This window comes from Anabas testudineus, chromosome 21 (genome assembly GCF_900324465.2).
Source record: "Anabas testudineus chromosome 21, fAnaTes1.2, whole genome shotgun sequence".
In the NCBI taxonomy this organism is placed as follows: Eukaryota; Metazoa; Chordata; class Actinopteri; order Anabantiformes; family Anabantidae; genus Anabas; species Anabas testudineus.
The window spans coordinates 6,677,319-6,699,934 of NC_046629.1; the positions used below are offsets into that span (position 1 = coordinate 6,677,319).

The 22,616-nt window shown below is 41.9% G+C and overlaps 1 protein-coding gene across 3 annotated transcripts in view; it reads left to right on the forward strand.

Moving 5' to 3' along the window:
• The window catches only part of sema5ba (sema domain, seven thrombospondin repeats (type 1 and type 1-like), transmembrane domain (TM) and short cytoplasmic domain, (semaphorin) 5Ba), a 128,854-nt gene that overhangs the window by 84,264 nt on the left and 21,974 nt on the right, over positions 1-22,616 (forward strand). For all 3 annotated transcript variants that reach the window (XM_026375954.1, XM_026375953.1, XM_026375955.1), the window contains 6 exons: positions 402-500; positions 602-815; positions 6,422-6,707; positions 16,527-16,662; positions 16,944-17,151; positions 17,282-17,489. In XM_026375954.1, the coding sequence (XP_026231739.1) occupies positions 402-500; positions 602-815; positions 6,422-6,707; positions 16,527-16,662; positions 16,944-17,151; positions 17,282-17,489 (1,151 nt within the window). The remainder of the gene's footprint in view (positions 1-401; positions 501-601; positions 816-6,421; positions 6,708-16,526; positions 16,663-16,943; positions 17,152-17,281; positions 17,490-22,616) is intronic.

Sequence of the window (22,616 nt, forward strand, 5' to 3'; positions counted from 1 at the left end):
AATTACCTCAGTTCTTCGCCACGATACAAAGCCGCCGCCATTTGCAAAAAAATGATACTTGCATAAAACGTTTCATTACAAATAAATCCATTTCACCCCTTTGTTAAAAAAAAAAAAAAAGATTTTGCTCTTTGTTAGAGAAACATACTTGACTTACTGTATTGTCGAGCGTCTGTCGATGTCAAAAATAGGCTTCCATTCGGTTCACTCAAATGAGCATTCATATTTTTGAACAATGGACTTACAAGAGCGAAAGCACACGCTGAATTGCTTTGCTCTTGGTTGCGTGCCAGTCTGGTAACAGAAGACTTAGCCCATTGTTCCTCTCAGCAACATGCCGAAGAGAATCTCGCCAAGCACCTCGACTGCTTCTCTTAACTTTCTTACCTACTTTTATGCAGATTGAATGTCAGAACTACATCAGAGTCCTGCTAGTGAACAAGACTGAGGTCATGACCTGTGGAACCAATGCTTTCCAGCCACTATGTATTACTCGAGAGGTACGTGTGTGTGTGTGTGTGTGTGACTTGTTGTTCCTCCTTTCTCCCCATGTTTCTCTCCTGTCTTTCTTACCATCTCTGTTTGTTTTCATCCCTCACAGGTGGGCAACATGAGCAGCATGCTGGAGCGGGTGAATGGCGTGGCGAGGTGCCCATACGACCCTCGCCACAACTCCACGGCTGTGGTGACAGAGAGCGGAGAGCTGTACGCTGCCACGGTCATAGACTTCTCCGGCCGTGACCCCGTCATATACCGCAGCCTGGGTGGTATGCCACCGCTCCGGACCGCCCAGTACAACTCCAAATGGCTCAATGGTACAGTAACGTATGATTATATGATGCAAACACACACTTAAAGGGTGATTTGTGTGTCTTTAGTGCTCATTGTCATCTCAATTGTCATTTTAAAGTATTTGATGTCACAAATTTGTGAAAAACTATTTAAAGTTCATTCTTTAACCACCGAAAGCAAAGTAACTGAATGTAAAATAAGCATAAATATTAATGAAATGACTGAATTTATAATCCTATGATCACATCTAAACTCTAAAATACTCCACATGCAGTTAAATTCACACTGATTTGTGTGAAACTATGTCTGAAAATTCCTCCTGTTACTTTAAACGTTTCCCAAGGCTTGTCTGGAGCGGCAGATGGGCGAGTCTGCACTTTTGCTTCCAACTCTTTTGTTACAGCCAAGATGGATCAATCCGACAAGGGGTGTTTTCAATGGATTACAAAGACTGTTTGGATTTGAGGTTGTGTGTGGAACACGCGGTGCAGGTCGGGCATAGGAATAGATGGGATTTGTGGAATAGCGGAGAACATAAAATGTTGTCAGTCGTGCCGGTGTCAGTGTCAATAATCTCATTTCCGCTGACACTGTGTATTTTTTCTCTGAACGTGCTGCAGCAGAAATCCACTCATCCAGCAGAAACGTAGATGAACCTTCAAAGGTTCAAGACTGTGGACATAAAATGGGAGAAAAGTAGGCTGTGATTCCTCAGTAGTGAGCTGGAAATCTGATAAAACATTTATCTACTGTCAAGTTGTGGGTCAGTGCTAGTCAGTGGGAATGCACAGAACTGAAAAATACCAATCAATGACTTCTGTATGTGGAGTGTGTGTGTGTGTGTGTGTGTGTGTGTGTGTGTGTGTGTGTGTGTGTGTGTGTGTAAAGCCAAACTCTCAAAAATAAAGTAATTCTCCAGCCAGTGTTAAAAAAGAATTAATATTGATTCATATTGACTTTGGAACAAACATGTATACAACATATAACACATGGAGTTCAAGGTGATCTGTTTAAATGACTTGTTTGTTTGACCAGGAGTTCAAAGACAATGACTTCACAATCTTATGAAGCAGAGAATCGTCGCAGCAAAACCTCACATTTAAGATGTACGTAGGCTGTGAGAGATTTGGACTTTGGAATGAAAGCACTAGAGAAGCAATATGATTGAATGCGAGCAAAGATAAAAGGTGGGAGAGTGTGAAGGTGGCGAGGATGAGGATGAGGATGAGAGGGAGGCAGAGAAGACAGACCGAGGAGTCAGTGAGTGATGTAATTATTCCTCGCGGCAGGGAGAGGGTGAAATTGCAACACACAGCACGCTTCACACCACACGGGGACCTTGTCTGTGCATGTATGTGAATGTGCTTGTTTGTGTATATGTGTTTAAACTGTATGCACGCTGCATGTGCTGCCACATGTGTCAGAGCTCTGTGTGTTTTACAGCAACACACACACACACACACACACACAGTATGTGGGAGGGAAAAATATGAGTAACAAAATAGATAGTGTCCTCATCTGCATAATCACAGCTGGCTGCATACACACAGTCAAACACGCAGGTTAGACTCCACTCCAGCAACACACACACACACACACACACACACACACACCCGTGCCACCACAGACAATGCCTGCTTTGCTTCATGGCTGATTCTGCGAGGGTTATGGAGTTGAGTTCTCTGAGGATTTGGGGTGTGAATGAAAATCTCATTTCCAGCTCTAAGCCTCTCCAGTTCAGGAGAACCAAAGGCAGGGAGGGAGTCCTGGATCTAATCAATCTGTTCCCTTATTGGATTGGTAGCCTGCCAGGTGCTGACCAGCTGTTTCCCATCATGCATCTGAATGACACGAGGAGCTTGTGAAGCCACCAGTAAAATAATCTAAAGAAAGACTGTGTGCTTCTCTCAATCTCCCACAGAGCCTATATGCAATAATATACTTATTAACATTTGTGACTTGTTTTCACCCTCTTCTCTCAACTTTTGTAGTAATGCCCATAAAAATTAAAGTAAAGCAAGACGATTCTCAATCCTGTATATAACACATACAAACATGACATTTTAAGCTGTCATTGACTTCAAATTCAAGCTTCTATACATCTGCTGCATTAGAAAGCTGAGCAGAGAAATAGTGTAGACAATAAAATGGTCTGAGATGATGTTTTGTAACCTGCTCTAGTCAAACGCAGCACTGTCGTAGTTCATGTAGATCATGTCTTACATAGTTGGTACCATTGTTTAATTCATGGTCAGCTGACCTGTAACATGCATCACATTCATGTGGCCATTACAAGCGGATACCTCTGACTAATTACTCACAGTATCTTCATGCCAGCACTGTTTGCTGCAGCTTCCTACGATGCTATAAATTCTTTATGATGCGAGAGTCCGATGCTTTATTAAGGTGGATTTGCTCTGAAGCACAATCATCATTGCTTTGAGAGCACCCTTAACAATCTGAACCTTGTCCACCAATTACAAATTACAAATTACAAATTGTTATAGAAGGTTAATTGCTGAATGAAAATGCTCTAATTATTTGTTTTTATAGTAATTTAAATGGCAACTCCAAGTACTTGGTTTAAGATTTGAACAAAGAAAATGCTGATTTAGATCATAATTTGCAACACACATACATTTTAAATGTGGAAGTCGTAAACTTCCCTTATTTGTTTTGTTGATATCATTTTTAGTTCAGACCATAATAGTTTCTAGACGCAGGAAAGTCGACTGCTTCAATCTCATTCACACAGTGCATTTCTTTCTGCTTCCACTTGTTATGGATGCAGCTTATTATTATTTTGGTCGACTGTTCCTCAAGCCTGCAGAAACAGCTGTTCACCACACGAGACCTATTTGAATTGCTGTGTAGTCACATTCGGTGGACTGGGGAGAAAAAAAAAATACAAGTGGACGTGATTCAAGACCTTGCTGTGTTTCCTCCAAAAGGTATTTGGAAAAACAAATTATTACAGAAACATGAAAGAGAATATTCAGTTTTTAACTTCACAACTAATCTGATAAGCAACAACTACTGTATGTACAGAAGATGAACAAATAACAGTAAATAACTAAATTAAAATCAGAAAAGATGCAGCTTATAGGCAGAATAAACATTCAGAGTAAACCTAATGATCAGGAATTAGTCACCCCCCCCTTTCACTAATGAGTCATTTTTCATTCTCAAATGTAAATATTAAACAGCCGTGCTGTAACTGTATTTGATCTAAGGCGTCGTGTGACGTTACTGATGGCAGCTTCCCATCTCCAGCACCCGACAAACCGTCCGCGCTGAACAATCTGTTTACCACTCGACAGGGTGCTGTAAAAAAAAAAAAAGGTTTGTCACATTTGCTCCCACGCAGCTTCAGCAGTATCGTGCAGAACCTGTTAGTTCCTTCTGCCCTTTGGCTGACACACACAAACCGTGTGCATAAACACAGGTATGTAAACACAGAAAGAGTCGAGTGTGCAGCCGCACTGCAGCACGAACATGCTGTAAACACATCCTTGAGATTACATAGCTGAGAGAGACATAATCACAATTAGCTCCAACATATTATAACAGTGGTTTTGTTGTTTTTTTTATTTTTACCATCAGTTGCAATAACAGACATGACACCACTCCTTTTTTCCTCTACATGCTTGTTAGTGCCAGTTAACGGAGTGAGAACGTACTGAACACTACACTGATCAATTTGACAAGTTGTTTTTGTCACAGATGTAACAATGAATTATACCTTTGGGCTTGTTGCATTATAGTAATGCTAGTAATTCATCTTCAGGGTTTGATTTTATTTAATTACATTTGTCTTAAACCTGTGATTTTATAGCAGTACTTGGTGAATATAATCTGAAACATGATCAGATATACATGACACTCCTAAAACTACACAACACACTCTTAACTCTGGTGAGCATGGCAGAATAGCAGGAATGCTCAAGTCACTGTACCAAAGAATGGTTGAAGCAGAGGAAAGTTGATGATTTGGAATTTGAAGCAGGCAGTTCACGTCAAAATGCTGAAAGAAAAGAGCTGAAATCCTCCAAGTGGATGTGTTGGAAACATTAGTTGAAGTTATTGCTACAAAACGGCGCCACACCAGTTATTTCTACGTCTCATTTGTTTCATTGGGTTCTAGTTTTTCAGACTTATAATGGTTTTTGTCATTTAGGCAGAAAATTCAAAACTTTAAAGCAAAACTACAAATAAATGCATTTATTAAGTATAAATTACTCCCTTAGCTACCAACTCCTCCTTCTGCGGACGATGCAAACTGTTTGTTTTTCTTTTTTAATCAGATGTGAAATTGTATTTAACGGTGACAGTAGCTGTATTGACAAAGATTTAGTCTTGTCCTGCTTCACTGCAAAATCATATTGTCCTATAAAAACCTCGACCAGCCCCACAGACACATCTCATCATGGCTGTTAATGGGTCATTATGTGTGTGTGAGAGTAAAAGAGAGAGACGGACTGTGTTTATAGCATCTGAGCCTCTATGTTTTTTTTATTTTTTCGTTTATGGGTGTGCATGCACCTCTGCAAATTACCTTTTTTCATCCATTTGTTTTTGTGCTTTATGTGAGTGAGAGTGTCTGAGTGTGTGTGGTATCACTTACTATAAATGGGTCCCAGGAGAAAACTGGAGCGACGGCAGCAGCAGAGGAGTCATTTTTTTATTTCGCCGTTCCCGTGCACAAGTAATAGTCACCTGAAAGAAGAGAAAACGGAGGGACGAAACAAAACTTAGTGCATGTGATGAAGCTGCAGTCAGTTCGGTGTCAACACAGCACCGTGGCTGCTTTCTCTTCAGACTACAAACTACAACTTCTGTGTCAGAAATCTTACAAGGAGGGCGTCTGTGGCAGCATGAATGGATCTACAGCTGTATCTGCTGACAAATAAAGGATTGGTTTACTCTTATTACTCAAACCCTAATTGACAACTATGTATTGATATAAAGTTATAGGTCCAGAGTGACCAGGAGTGCCAGCACTATCTCTGTTATTACAAACTATAAAAGGGGAAATGTGAAAGGTCCAGTTTACAGTCAACACTTTAAGCTTTTACGCGTTTTATAAAATGTATTTAAAGCCTCCTAAGTTTAACGTTCAATCAGCCCAGAGGCGATTTTAGAATAACATGAATGTACAAGCTCTGTTCCGCTGCATGCTCCAACCAATGAATTAGTATTCTGTGATGAGTCATATGTTTGCAAAGGATGACAGTAACATCCCATTCAAACTGTTATTCATTCTGCTCTACCTGATAACCCACCCAGCGGGGAGAGCCATTAATCACTCGCTGAGTACCCCGGGGCAATAAAAGCAGCACGGGCATCCAGTTAAACAGACATACTCCATGGATTTACCTTCACAACATCAAACAGATTTATTAGTCACCATTTTTTAACTCCTCCTCCTTCTCTTCCTCTACATCCTCTCCTCTCGTTTACACCTTTGACATTGAGGCTCTCTTCACACCATCTTTTAGCAATCAATACTAAGCACTACAGGGGTCAAAGCAACAACATATCCTGAAGATAAATGGATGAATCTTGCAAATATTTCTGTTTCCCTTGAGTCATGAACTGATCCTCTCCCTTTCCTCCTCCTTCCTGGCAGAGCCTCACTTCATCTCAGCCTACGACATCGGCCTCTTCACCTTCTTCTTCCTGAGGGAGAACGCGGTGGAGCACGACTGTGGCAAGACCGTCTATTCCCGCGTCGCACGGGTCTGCAAAAATGACATAGGTGGGCGTTTCCTCCTGGAGGACACCTGGACCACGTTCATGAAGGCAAGGCTCAACTGCTCCCGGTCTGGAGAGATCCCCTTCTACTACAACGAGCTGCAGAGCACCTTCTACCTGCCGGAGCAAGACCTCATCTACGGCATCTTCACAACCAATGTGTGAGTGGATGCAAATTAAGGAAATAATTGATTAATAATGAATTATTAAGTTGTTTTAGAGGATTCAGACATTTTAAAATGTTATTTACGCACAGAAACATTGTCTCACTGCCTCGTCTCCCAGGACAATTAGATTACTCACCACAAATTAAACACAGAACTGTAGATAATTAATCACTGAACACTGTTTAATTTAATTTTCTGCTGTTATTATTTCATACATGTTAGATTAACAAGTTATATGCTTGAATAAGTCTGAAGGGAGTATTGCACTGGCAGCAGAGAAGCATCACTTGCTCAAAGTACTTTTGGTGTTTACATGTTTGCACAAGAAAATGAGTGTGTTGTCTGTATCATCAGAGCTTCTCATCCACCTGTTGAATGCAACTCTGCACTCTAATTTGGCAGCGGAGGCCTCCATGTCTGAGTAGGGACGTCTCCACTAATAATCTGGGAGGACAGAGTGAAGTTGTGTTAGATTGTGATGATGGAGGTGATACCTGGTGGTCAGTGTGCTGACAATGTAAGTTATCAGGGGTGTTTGGCCACAAATGTAGTCTTTCAGACAACTTCGGACATCCCACCTCCTAAACAAGTACCAGGATTCTCTTGTGAGCTGTTCTCCGACCAATGATGAGACTAAATCGACTTCCTTGTCTGCTTCGAGCTCTTTCTCTCTGTTTTCCTAGGAAAAGTGAACAGATTTTGATGAGAATTCCTGGTAACAGGATCTCAGTTCCTGGTATCTGACCCCAGTACAGATCCCTCCACAGTTTATTATTACATCCCTCAGGGCGCATATGAAAACACAAATGAGTCAGCACATTGTTCATTACTCACCCCCTGATATCTTTTACTGATATCTTTTAATAACTGATTTCAAAACATTGCTGTGACCTCGATTATTACTGTTTCGGGAGCATTAATGCATTATCAACGTACAGTTCTTTCTTTTCTATTAGAAAATGTTCAGTGCTGCTTTCTTAAAGAGCCGTTCTCTGCTCATTAATCTCAATAAGCATGAATATAAGCGCTGCACTGATACAGGATCTATTCTTGCTTTAATTGTAGTATAATAAAATATAGTAGAGGGAATACTCCAACAAAGAAAAAGGACTTCTTAAACTTTTCTGACATTTATCATTTAAATTACCTCGAGGCGTGTGTGTGGATGATGAAAATAAATGTAGGGGTGTAGGTAAATGGGTTTACTGTTTAATATGCTGTTTAGCCTATTTAAAGAGACAGAATAACTCTTCATACAGTACTCTGTGTGTTATGATACATACTTTTGGTCAAACTACAACTAACCTTAAGTCATCCATCTATTATCTAAACCACTTGTTCTGCAGAGGAATTTATGTAGGAGCGCCTGGAGCCAATCACAGTTGACACTGGGCAGGAGGCAGAATAGATTCTTGACAGGACTCCAGTCTATCACAGGCCCACACACACAGACACATAGACACACACCATTTCCACTCACCAGTATGTTAGAGTCCAGAAGCCCAGAAGTCATATGATACTAAACAGTAGTAGTTAAACATCTATAAAGACGTAGTAAAGAGTTAAATTGCTGTAATGTAACACTTAACCGTGCATTGCTCCTCAACACTGTCCTCTGTGTTGAATAGAAAAGATGAACAACCCCAGTAAAACACGCTGCAGCTGTGCTGAAGAGCCCTTTCAACACAAACAAGAATATTAATGGGGAAACAGTGAGACACACACACACACACACACACACACACACCCAAAGCACTTCAACTCGAGCTTCTCTTCATTTAGCCCTCAGAATTCACCACTTCATATGGTTTGTTATTCCGACATTTCCCCACCTATACAAAAAGAGACAATTTCCCGGAGTTTCGAGTCCCCCTGCTGCTGCTAATGATCAGTGTGGATGCGTGCGGCTTCTAGCCGAGCTGGATATACAGACTGGCTCTGGTGTTTGATTGCTCCAGGTGGGGGTGTCACACACTTCATTACAGAGAGGAAACAGTAAGAGAGTGTGGTTTAGACCTCCTGTTATCCGTTTTATTTTTAGTAATAGTGTAATTGCACCACACGCTTGCCTAACTAGAGGATGGCAGAGTCGCTGCCTTTGTCTCACTCACCTCCTTCCTTTTTAAACTCGAGTCCCCATGAAGTTAGAGAGAGAGAAAACACGTTCAACCTCCTCAGAGGATTAACCCTTTTCACTTTGAGCACCTTCAAAACACAATGTCTAACCCGCGAGCAAAATATTTGCCATCTAAACACTCAACACAGTCTGTTCTCAAGAGGAGAGAGAATTTCTGTTTAAACCAATTTGGTGCATTTTTGCTCCGCTGAGGTTCTTACAACAGCAAACAATGAATAACAGTAAAGGTCTATGGGAATATTCTTATTCTCTTTCTATCCAAACGTTTACTGTACACGAGAGGATACTGAAATTCAGCTGTCCACAGTTTCACAAACTCAAAGATGCTGCATGTTCCAAGGTTTTAGGGGATTCTCTCCACAGGCGAGATGCAAAGTTCAAAATTCAAGCCTATGTTTTTAGATTTGTCAAGTTGAACCTGAAGTCGCTGCGTCTGCAACCGAAGTACATACTGTACTGTGAATGTGTGTGCATGTTAGGTGTGTGTTTCTGTGTTTGTCAGCATGCACAGCCGTTGGTATTCTGATGTATTCTGTGTTCTGTCAGGGGAGACGTTGAATCCTGCCTCTCACCTTCTGCTCTCTCACCTGGTAAGCTGCCACCAGGTGGAAAGAGGGAGTGTGAGAGGGGGGGGGGAAATGGTCGAGAGGCAGAAGAAAATGAAAAACGAAGACGTAATGAGGAAAAATCGGAGAGCTCCAAGCTTTTGTTCATTGTCTTTTGTCTCCTCCTTCCTTGCTCTTGCTTTCTAAAACAACTCATTGGTCCTTCCCTCCGAAACCGCCTCTCTCGTCGGAGTTGGATATGTTAATGCAATCACCACAAACACTATCTCCATCTGTCTGGCCTAAATTGAACAGGCTCACAGCTGCTCCCAGGAGTTCAGGGCTCTAAAAGAGAACAGGAAGAGCTGTAGAGCAAAGTACTTTGTCTGCTCATGACCTGGGCTCGGTATCAAGACCGTAGAGCGAAACCCACCTCGGTGACCTGCCTGATGCATCCAATGAGGATTCACGAATGACTGAGAGAGCATTTTGTATATTGTTGTTACAGATCAGTGTTTTAAAAGTTAATAAACAGGAAAAGTTAAGTTTTCTTAAATTTTGAAGCAGGTAAGAGACTCGCAACTGAGTCTCTAGTAGTGGAGCCTACACTTCCCACAATGCAACTCAATAACGTGTCTGCACAGCCCAATATAAAATCTGTGTCTCACTGTGGTCATGTTAAAAATAGACTTATAGCACAGAAATACCACTGGAGTTGAACAGAAGTCGTTATGCACCCTGTGTAGACGGCTCTATTAATTAACATGGAAGTGTTTCTCTAATGTCAAATGTGTGAGAGCGAGTGGAAAAACACGGCTGAAACATTTCCTGTGTAGAAAAGTCTCTAGATCCCCTTCTGCCTCATAAAAGCCCATGTTTTCAAATCCACATCCCTGCTTGTAACACGCTGACGGCAGAGCTTTGTCAGGGCCACAGGAGATGTTCCACAAACGTTCTCACTCTCAGTTGAGCAGCACTTCTCATAAACGGTCAACTAATTTAGTGGTGCAAAAAAATGCATCACTTGAGAAGAATTATACAGCAGCCATCAATCAACAATACAAATAAAATCTTTCGAGCTCCACTTCAGATGAGGAGAGTGGAAGGAAAAGAAAAGGAGGAATGACTGTGCTGTAATTTTATAGAGATGTGCACCAGCTAGTGGAGCATGTCAAGCTGTTATGTAGTGAAGGGTTTTAGCATTCCATCAGAATAAGGACACTTAAGACCTCCGAGCACGACCAGGTCCTTTAATTAACTCCGGGTCCTTATTGGCAGGGTACTTCTGTCATATGCTCAGAGCAGCAGCAAGATTCTCCTGCTGAGGTGTCTAACCTGCCATTACTAACTAATTATGAGCCTCCTTATCTATTTCTGGGTGACTTCACTGACTCCTCCACTTCACTAGTTCTCTCATCAGCGAGGCCGGGGGCAGGATAAGGATCGCTGAAACAAATGGTCCATTAATTGATTTGTAGATGGACATAAAGTTATTCTACATTTTACAAGTGATTTAGTCATTTATGAGGCGAAGCAAAGCTAAACATTAGCTGGCCTTATGTTCTCAAATGTGCAGATATGAAACTGTAAAGTGGATTTTTTTAGGCTTTGGACTATTAGTCAGACACAACAACTAGTGGAACACTTTTAATTGGAGTGTTTTGGGAACGTGTGAAGGGCATTTTCATGTCACACGTGTACAGTTTGCTTTTAGGAGCCAGGTTTGTTCAGCAAGTCGTCGGACCATGTTGGAATGTGTTTATGGCTGTGTATGTGCTCTCCAAGGTGTGGTGACAGGTCGGTGAATAAATATTGTTTGAATGTGGTGGTAATGCAGCACAGTGTCAGTCTCTCGGCATGCATAACGTGCAAAACAACTTACAGTCATAACAACTTTCAAACCACACACACACACACACACACACACACACACAAATAGATATAGACATTAGACCTTAACTATTTAGACAGGAGGTGAAGGTGACTGCAGTGAAGAAAGGGAAGATATAAAGTGTCTGATAAGGATCATCAAAGCTGTGTTTCAGCCTTTTTTAATAACTGTCAAATCTTCTTGTTTGACACTTATACTGTATGTTTAATGATCTGATTTCAAACTGAATGTACTGATACACGGAGCCTGAAAGGAAAATGCGCGTAACAGTCCAAATACCGGAGTGTTTGTGCAACCTGAAGTGCACAGAACGACTCCTCGAGCTCTTGAATTTGTTCCTATCCATTGAAAATATGCTGCTGACTCAAAGTTGGATCACATTTGACGTGGGTGATAAATGATATGCTGGGCAGCCAAGTGAAGCAAGCCTCATGACTGTACAATATTCCTGATGTTACACAACGTGCTCTTCCCGTCGAATCAGCTCACTGACATCAAATCTACCTTGAAATGAACTGCACACTCCCAAATGGAAGATTGAGCCTGATCTAAATCCAGTTGGACTGAATTAGCTGCTTGTGTTCCAGCAGCTTTATTCTTTCTTCTTTAAATTGAACCCACTATTTGGATTTCATCGGAGTTCCTTCTCTTAAGGCCTATTTGCATTTGACTGGAAATCCTGTAAAAATGGGCCAAGTCATCCTACAGAGCTCAAATTTGCCTCTGACGTTAACATGTCTATTATGTTAGTTCTGTTAATCAAACACCTGGATTTTTGTGCACCCCACTGACGCTGTGGTGTTTTATTGTTCAGTAGAGGTGTTGCTGACTCAGGCTGCCTCTGAATGTGACTGTTTGGGGCCAAAGCTGTTGCTTCTGCTGGCGTATTGTTGTGCAGTGTAAAAATATGTATGGATAATCTTGGCAGCCTCGGTTCAATTTCTGCTCCCTGCAGCCATGTAGCTCTGCTGAGTGAGCTCCTTTTTTCTTTTCTGCTGCGATGCAGGTATTCACTGGGGTTGAAACATTGGCCTTAATGTAGTTTGAGCTGTTGCTTTTTTCAATAAAATGAGGTTAGATTAAAAAAAAAGCTGGCGTTTCAGCTGGACTCCACTGTAGTTCCTCAGCTCCGGTGTGTGTTTGTGTGTACAAAGGAAGTGTTAACGTATTTTTCTTGTCAGAACAGTTTATTTATACAACACATTAAAAACCAATGTTGAGTAAAAGTGCACGAATACGACGTAATATAACCGATTATGTAGTTGTAACTAACAAAACGTTGAAGAAAAAATTATATGTGAACAAGATCAAGAAAGAAATCTCTCAGGATCCGATTTAAAACGTGCACCAGCAAATAAACCAGCATCCAGCCCACAAAGATAAGGTTATCGAGTGAGATGTATATCAGCTATGTGTGTTTAACACACAGTGCTGTAGGTCCTGATCTGTACACACTGAGACTAACGGAGAATCTCATTACCTTTCTAAAGGTGCTAAATCCAATTTGTTTATGTGAATTGACTCACAATAAACTACAGTGTGTGTTCATGATGATCAATGTCCCAGTGCAATGATTTAAATCTGTGTTTTTAACACAACAATGGAGCTCCAAGAATAAGGTACATGAGCCTCAGAATACACAAACGGTACTTCACAGCTGCCTTGGGTCTTTTCAGGTGATTTGTTGACAATAAGAAAATACCTGTTGTACAACTTGCTGCTGCATGAGTGAGCAGCATTTTAATGTTGTAGTTGAAGGTGGAGCTTATTTTACCTACTCATGATCTGTGGGTAGTTTGATGTAGGGTATGAAATTCATCCTATTTGCTTCTTGTTACATAAAATTGTACTTGTAATTTCACTTTAACAAGGTGTCTGATATACATTGGTAAGAAAAAGTATGTGAACCTTTTGGAATTTCATGGTTTTCTGCATTCATTTGTTATAAAATGTGATCTGATCTTCATCAAAGTCAAGAGTATTAACAAATATAATGTGCCTAAAATAATAACAGAAAAGAAAATCAGATCTTTCATTCTTTTATTGAGTACAACCATAAAAACCTCACAATGCCCGTGGAAAAAATATGTGAACCATTGGAATAATTATTAGCATAAGTTAAGTTGGGTATTAGCATAAGTTAAGAAAATTAGTTTAGACGTGTGGACTAGAGCTACTTAGGATTCACTTTTTATGACAAGTTAATGCATTAGGTCACCTTATGGACGGCTTCCTGCTGACTGAACTACACCCAGACCAGTGTTTGTCAGCACCACCCTTATCTTTCGCCAGCTATGGATGGAACTCAATAAACCAGCAGTTTGCCAGTATGAGATCACAGAAATATATTGGTTTTCTTTAGAAATGTCAGCTTCTGAAATCCAGCCGTACATGTTCGAGCTGGAATCTGATGCAGAATATGACGGCGGAGAAGAACTTATAAACACTCAATAGTTGTCCGACTTATTTATTATGACGTGAAAAGGAAAACTTTGTGTGTTTACAATACAACTTAAAGATACTTCTCTTCTCTGTATAGATGCATTTCAGAAGCTGACATGTCAAATGAAAACAAATGTATCTTGCAAGAGCTGGCAAAAGATGCAGGGAAGGACGTGCAAACAGGAATCTGGCCAATCAGAACAGACTGTGACGTGCTGAAATTTATTCTAAGTACCAGTGAAGCCCCAGAATAAAATATAAACACAGAATTCAGCATAATGTTGGGAGAACATGACGTATTGTAGGGACACCACTGTACGAAGTGGTCTTTGGTGACGGGTACTGATCAGAGGGAATGAGGGAGTAAGAAAGAAGACAGCAACAGAGACTGAACCTTCTTCTGAGGTCTTGCTGATTCTTCTTTCTCTCTCGTTCCCTTTCTGTTTCTCTCCTACCATCTCTCATTCTCAGCATAAAAGACACAGCACTGTTCGAAGTGTGCAGCAGAGAACATGCAGTGAGAAATCCAAAGCATCATGGGATGTGATTGATAAATGGGAGGTTTTGATAAAAGGATTTGAACAAATGAGTTCACAGCACAGAAGAAGGAAAAGGACAGGAAGTAGAGTGTGATGAACTCTCTAAATCAGGTGTTGGAGGGAACAAACAGTGACGGGATCAGGCTGTTGGGACGAGATGAATCACTTAAAGAAGTGGCTTCAGTCATCATGAAAATGATCATCGTGGCGCTCGGCCTCAGAGAGCGCCAGAGCAGCGGCAGTAAGCTGCACAGCAGATGTCAAACAGCTTTCCAATCACTTTCCTGGGCTTTCAAGCTGATTCAAAACATATGGGTGGCACCCATCAGTGCAATAGACTGTATTCTGTTGAGTGTTCTTTTTGGCTCTCTCCTCTTGGCGTTATACAGAAACCCACTGTCGAAGGGCAGATGTCAGAAAAAGCTGGACACGGTCAGGCTCGTAGTTTGGCTTCAGTGCAAGATGTAGCTACGATACAACTACAAACCCACAGGTTTAACTTCCTATTATGTCAAACTGTGTGCGTGTGCGTGTACGTGTGTGTGTGTGTGTGTGTGTGTGTATGTGAACTGTTGTGGCCACGGTTCCGTTATTGCAGCTCATTTGCCTGTGGTTTCCTGTGGTTTCCTGTGGTTTCCTGTGGTTCAGATTGGTTACCACTGCTTCACCACAGCACTCACTCCTGCGTTGCTCTTTCTCTGCCTCTCTGTCACTCATGTCTCAACCAGAGCCACTGACAAAAAAAAATATATAAATAAGAGGAAAAGTGTTTTTGCTGAAGTGTGGAGCTCGTTCTGTGCAGCAGCGCACGAGTCAATCAATGAGCCACCTGTTTAGCTTCCTCCATTGTTTAGTCAGAGCTCATTTGGAGCTGCACCGCACTTTGCCACCTTGCAGAAATGACAGAACACAGTTTTCCCCCAACTCTGAACTGAATCACTGAGAAACAAAGATGAACAAAAGCAATGAATCCAAAACGCCACCCAGTAATCAGATTTTTGTCTGTTAGATTCAACAGAATCGGCGAGTGGCGCGTTCAGCATGGATTGTCATCACGTAGGAGTTGTTTGAAGAAACAAGAGGCTCAGGTGTAGTTTAGAGCAAATTCACTGCTTCTATAGAAAAGTTACACTTGTTTGGTTTGCATGGCCTAAAGCTTGATAGGATCTGTACCGCCAGGACAGGAGTGACGGTATCCAAGAGGAGGAAATGGGGTTCAGGTATATCCCATTAGCATAGTGACTTTACTCTATCCCTTCATGAACGGACGTCGTTTAGTGCCGGTGACCTGTCGGCTGACGCCATTCCTGAATAGCCTCTAACTGTAGTCCCTGAAAATGGAAATACAGCCTCGCTAAGAGATGAATGACTGCGTTATTAAAAAAATGAAAATAAATGGATTGAAATGCAAACACAGCTTTGATAACAGGTTGACAACTGCACGTTAAAAATTTTAACTCAACTAAGAAGGTACCAAATCCTGCGACACATTTTTTTGCCTCACTGCTCGCAGCCTTTACTGATTTAAACATTACCCAAGGTACTGAAACGGCCCACAAAGCACCGTTAAATTCTTACAACAGTCTTTCTTTCTTTGCCTCGTTGTCTGAGTCACTCAGACACTCGTGCTGTTTCTCTCTGCCTATAAAGTTATCGCTCACTATCTCCTAACTGATGGTTTATCAGCATCTCACACGCCGCGTTCACGGGTTCTGTAAAAAGTCTGATTGTTTGCTGCGTGTATGGGAGAAGGATGAAGCAGTCAGCAGTAGCAGACAGTCAAGAAACTCATTACCTCACAGCACATAATGGCCGAAGAGAGTCGTGATAATAACTTTACTCACATTTCCAGTTTAGCACCAGTTTACTCTCATATGTAACAACGGTGTGTGTGTGTTTGCACATAATCTGTGCAACTGTCCCCTATATCCTCAGCTTAATACTGTCCTCATTCACTGTGCAGCACTGATAGCGTAGTTTACCCTGCAGCCAAAGCAAGCCCACGATGTAGCACCTGTTTAGTGCAGGTATAAATAATAGGACTTCCATTAAGAGGCTACAGAATGGGTTTTATTACATAGCTCAACCCTGCTGCTATCTGATACAGCTTCACATTTACTGCCAACATGTAACCAAGTAGGAATATTATTGTTGAAATAATATCTTTGTTTATCTTTTTTCCACCACTTCCTGTCATTTCTCCCTTTCCCATCATCTTTATCTCGCTCTCTTGTCCTCCCTGTCCATCTCGCTATAAAGCAACAGTATAGCAGCGTCGGCGGTGTGTGCCTTCAACCTGAGCGCCATCACCCAGGCCTTCAACGGACCCTTCCGCTCCCAGGAAAACCCTCGCTCCACCTGGCTTCCCACACCCAACCCCATGCACAACTTCCAGGTTAGTTTAGCCACTTAATCCAAACTAGTCGCCCACTAAATGCTAAACTGAAGCACAGCATTGAAGAAGAATTCTTATGACCTTCACAATCATTGTAGTTTCCCTTTTCTAATTCTTCATAGATAGCTGTCATTTCATACTGTCTCAGTAAAATCTTGTGTAATCGCTGTAGTTAGGTCAAAGTCACACAACAGAACAGAATCCAAAATTAAAACAGTCTAACCACAGTGTGCCTGTGTTTTTCTTGCCTGTTTGATTCTCACTTCCTTTGTCCCCGTCAGTGTGGTACTATAAATGATGAGGGCCCCAACGAGGGTCTGACGGAGCGCAGCCTGCAGGATGCACAGCGGCTCTACCTGATGAACGACGTGGTCCAGCCGGAGTCTGTTGATCCACTGGTCATGCAGGACGATGTTCGTTTCTCCAACCTGGTCGTTGACATTGTTCAGGGCATGGACACCCTCTACCATGTTATGTACATCAGCACAGGTTGGTGGAGGAAAACAGAACTAAAGTGTGACCTCAAGTATAGGTCTTAGGAATATGCATTGAAGCGTATTTGAATGTTCTGTTTAAACAAGACGTTTCTGAAAATTCTTATTGCTTTTTGCCAAATCAGAATATGGCACCATCTTAAAAGCACTGGCTACACCCAACAAGAACCTACAAGGCTGCTACCTGGAGGAGATGGAGCTTCTCCCATTGGGGGTGCGTGAACCAATCCTCAGCCTGCAGATCCTGCACAGCGACAGGTCGCTCTTTGTTGGGCTCAACGACAGAGTCCTGAAGATCCCACTGGAGAGGTGCTCCACCTACAAAACCGAGAAGTAAGTACAGCATAAAATCTCCATGTCAAACAGAACATTACATCCAGGATAACCACACTACATTTTACCATGTGGCAGTTCTTGTTGCACAGATCAAACTAAATACACTAAATAGGACCCCAGTCATTAAAAAAAAGGCTTCATAGCACCATTGGTGGTCAAATGTTCTGCAGGAAACCTTTAAATTAAAGAAGCTTCTCACAGCTTCATCTGAGTGCTGCTTAGCTGGTGGCTGTACGCAAAAGTACTTTAGTCTATGTTACTACATCAGCACAGCTTGCAGTCATCAGTGTCCGAATTTAACACACTGCTGCATCTTTGATGCACGGCATCGTGATCCTGGATCAAGGCTAGTCTGTCCTGGTGGATGTGAGACTTCCTACAGTTCCACAACTACAATAACAACACAATGAGCCCGTCTCCTCTGTCTGACAGCAGTTTACACAAAATATTGTTCATTTAATGTGTTTTGGCAGTGGATTCATTCTAACCTGGATGGTCCTATTGAAGGTAATTATCTGTCCTCAACTAGGATTAATGTCTGGAAGACCTCGCCTATAATCATTAAAGACCTTATGGAACCAGACAAACGACTGGGGCGGTATCTGCTCACTGAAGGAAATTAATTTGTTTTTCCTCTGTTTTTTGTTTTTTATTTTTTTTAACTAAATTCTGCATAATACAGACAAAGCCTTGTTCTAGCTTTTGTTTTGTGTCTGAGATGAAGTTGAAGCTCCATCATATACTGCCAGAGAAGTTTCCCTGAAGGCACATTTGTGTGTGTGGGAGAGAAAGTTATGAAGACACAGAAAGAAAGAGGGAGAGGGAGAGAGAGGCCTTTTGGTCTGTCATATACAGCTTCAGGGTTATTCATATGAAAATTTCTGTCTCAAGGGTGAGCGAGGGGAGAAAGGCTCCGTGGCTGTATGTTGAACCTTCTGTATCTCATCAGTGCTCTCAATCAGGATCCTCAGTCGGCTACCCCAGTCCTTCAAAGTCAACTTCATTTTAGCATACAAATGGCTTGATGCTTTTTTTTTCTGCTGTGTGTACGTGTCTGCATATGGAGGGCAGTCTACTCAGTGTGATTTGTGCGTGGGTGGGTGCTTGGATGAGTTTTCATATGCATGCTGCCTGATGAGTCAGCTCGCTATTTCTACTAAATCCAAACTCCCAGACACATGGGAGCAGACACACACACACACACACACACAAAGGAGGTAGGGAAACCATTGCCTTTAGTAAGATGTGGGTGAGATATGCGAGATGAAAGACACAGAAAGTAGCAGGAAGACAGAGAAAAGAAAAGCAGAGTCCTATAAAAGACACAGTGAGGCGAAACGATAAGACTGGTGTGCTGGGCTGAGGAGGGAGGATGAGGAAGGACGGGTTGTCCTTAATTCAGTTTGTGATATTCTGCTGACTTCTGTGGCTCACTACATTACACACTGCAGGTGCAAACTGAGCAGCACAATACAGCCTATGTCACAGGTGTATGTATCAGAGTCACAGCTCGGCTCGTCTGGACATGAAGTAAAAAAGGAGGCTGTGTAGTGATTAAATGAAAACATTAACTGAAGGCACATGCAGTTCTTTTGATTTGTAAAATGTGACTAACACCACTTTTTTGTATATGCAGTCATAATTCAAAAAGATAGTTTGAGATAGTTCATTTGAATTGATGAAAACTGATAGAAGCAGAAAGTCCTTGGCATTTAAGAAGCTGCAAAAGGTGACATTCATGTAACTGGGCAGCTATGTGCACACATTAGCCCGATAGTGCTTCATTGAGGCTTGTGTGAGGCTTTTATTTCTTTAGTTTATTGATGGCTGAAATCTGAGTACTAGGGCAGGCACACGTTTTAATATGCTGCTGAATTCATGCAGCGTTTGAGGCTTTGGAAGCTAAACTAATGCATCTGACCGTGCATTATTGTTACCACCAACTTTCTGGCTTTTACCATTCTGACTTTCTCTGTGCATCACACCCCGGGTGTTACATGGCTGAGACTATGTGAAAGAAACCCACCTGCCGTCCTACTCTTTGTCTGAACACAGTCTCCGTCATTGTGATGCGGCCTGAATGAGCCTCTTCTGTTCATCTCTCGTGTGGTGTGTGGTCGTCCCATTCACAGCCATACATCAATTCACATGCTGATAACAGCTGAATATACTCAGATGGTTTTATGGCTCCTCTGCTGCTCCACATGCTGATTTCTACCAGCACATGCATGCACACAGTGAAAAATGGTGGTGTTTACAGTACTGTGGTAGGCGTCAGCGACACAGAGAGGTTGAAACATGATTTATGGACAAATCATAACTTGTCCTTCTGACAATAGAATAATGGATCGGCATTAGTTGTTGTAATTAGTGTGACAATGGGTGGTGCCTCTGATACTCTATCAAGGCCTGAATGCAGGGAAAAAATTAAAAAACGCAATTGAATCATTTGGAAAATGGAAAGACGAAGCTCAGCGTCCGAACTGATCCCTTTCCTTTAATTACATTTAAATTCATTCTGGACCAAAACTGTCCTGACATGTTAATAATAATATAAGATGAGTGCGGGACCAGTAGGATTTCAAATTTACTCCAAGTCGCTGCTGGAGTGCAGAACGAGCTACTAAAAGAAAGAAGACAGCAGGGACACTATTTAAATCTTCAGACACGACCCTCAGATCTAACTGCTGTTGTCACCTTGTCTGACACCAGAGCTGTTGTGAAGGAGTCATAATTTAAGCAGGAACGTTCAGGAATAGCAGCAGACTATCAGATCTGTTGCTTTGTATCTGCACGCTTTGCAGAATTACAACCTGGTGCTGTGATCTCAGCAGCTTCAGCACCTGCACCAATCTGTTGGAGCATCATTCAGCCTATTCGCTGTCGGTCACACTTCGTCTCTGTGATGCCTTTCAATAAATCCAAATTCAGCGTAATACACAAATGCAGTATTGACGTGTGCTTGTTTGCAGACTAGTTTAAAATGCTGACTCTCGCCCTGAGAGCAGAATAACATTTACGTCACCTTTTTTAACTGAAGTACCTTTTTTTTGTTATATTTATAAATGTTTTCAACAGCCTGTTATTTGGATCCTTTTAGTGATAGCTAACAGACAAATGCTGCAGCTTGTGTTCCAGTGTGTTTGTCCTCTATTTGTGGTAATTATATTTGACCTCAGCAATTGGCACCCCTGGCTAACAGCACCACTCTGTCCTCCGCCCAGCCCCTCCATCTATCTATCTCTCTATCTCGCTCTGTTAGTGAAGTGATTTATTTTGGCTGCAGTGGCATTCTAGCTTAGCCACACTGTTGCATCCATCAGGGTGTTTTTTTTTTTTTTGTTCCGATGAAGGAAGAAAGGTGGACCACTCTGCCAAATGGTGGATGAAACTACTGGTCTCACTCAGCACACACTGCAACTTTAAAAGCAAGTGCACTAGTTTTCTTTAAGCGCTCGGTTTACTTGCTTGTCAAAACTGAGACTTGGTGTTGCATGGGTGTTGAATTGAATGTCACACTTTCTTTTTTTACTACTGTTTTTGCAGCTGGTGATGAGGAGAAAACTCAACGAGCACAAGGAAAGAGCAGTTATAACAAGGAGGAAACACTCAATAAATGAGGATAATGTTGAGGGAGCTCAAACGGAACAAATCTGCCTTTTTGTCGTGGCTCTATTTTTACAGTAAAGCTCACACATCTGCTTACATAAACATTATGCTGTATTACATGAGGTACAATAGTCCTGCTAGTGACAGTTAAATTTCCCCCTGAAGGGCTTTGGCTCAATTGTTGTGTGTGTGTGTGTGTGTGTGTGTGTGTGTGTGTGTGTGTGTGTGTGTGCAATTAACAGTGACCTGGCAGCAGTCGTGAGGTCAAGGCAGCTCAGCCTGCCTGCAGCATGAGTTTAAAAGTACATCAGGAAACCACTAAGTGGCCAACGTGGAAAACTATTCACTATAAGCATCTCTGCTACTGTTTGTGTGTGTGTGTGTGTGTGTGTGTGGCTGCTTGTTAAAACCACAGTATATGACATGTTGCAGGAAGCTTCCACTATAATTTAGCATTAGGCCCTATAGGACCTACAGGCTTACAGGCCAGTCACCTGCAAACCCAATTTACTGTCAGCAGGGCCCCAGAGCCCACTGCTGCTAAGCCTGTATGACCAATCAGAGGAGCACTTCACCAGCCAAGGACTGAGAGACAAAGAGAGAGATGGTGTTCACACAGCAGACGTATTTATTACTTCTCCAGAATGCTGTTACTTTTATTACAGCCTTTGTTCTGGCTGCGGCTCAGTGTAATCATTTTGCTCTCTGTCTCAATCTCTTTCTCTCCGTTTCTGTCTATACTGCTTACTCACCCTCCTCTTTCTTTCAGCTTTGATTTGGACTGGCACTACGTCTTAACCTCCAGTTCATCGCCTTTCAAATCCCCTGACGCCGACAAAGTCAAACTACTCGGGTCCCTTTTGGGAGTTTGTTGTAAAATAAAATTGACATAAAAGCAAGCAAGCACCTAGGTGACGGAGATTATCCTCCGTCCCATGCTGTCATGTAATGTGTGTGAGTGCATATATAAGTACAACATAAGAGGATTCATCAGCCTGCAGTTCTTAGCAGCCACAGGTAGTTAGCGATGGGTTAGTTGTTCTTGTTCTTGTTCTACGCTGGTGTTTCGAACGTCTCCTCTCTCTTTTTTGAGCGTAGGTTTGTGCACGTTGAACCTTTTAGACTGTAACTACAGTCTCTCTAAACTGTAGTGTTTCTCTCCTTGCAGACAAAATGTGACCTGGTCAGAGAGAAGAAACTCGTGCAGGTTGTAAAAGATTCAGATTAGATAAGCGGTTTCCAAACTGGATTCAGATGCAGGATGATAAACTCATCATGAGCAATCCCCGCTCATAGTTTTCAGTGCTGCTTCCAACTTTGCCTCTTTTGTTTTTTATTTTTACCCACATTTATATCATCCATCTCTGCACTGTGTTTGCTTCCTTTATTGCTTCCTCTGTTTTATCCATTTTTCCACCATCTATCACGTTGTCTTTTAATATATTTATATTGTCTCGTCTACTCTCTCGCTCTGTCTTGTGGCCTGTCTCTGCCTCCCCAGTGTTTCTCTGTGAT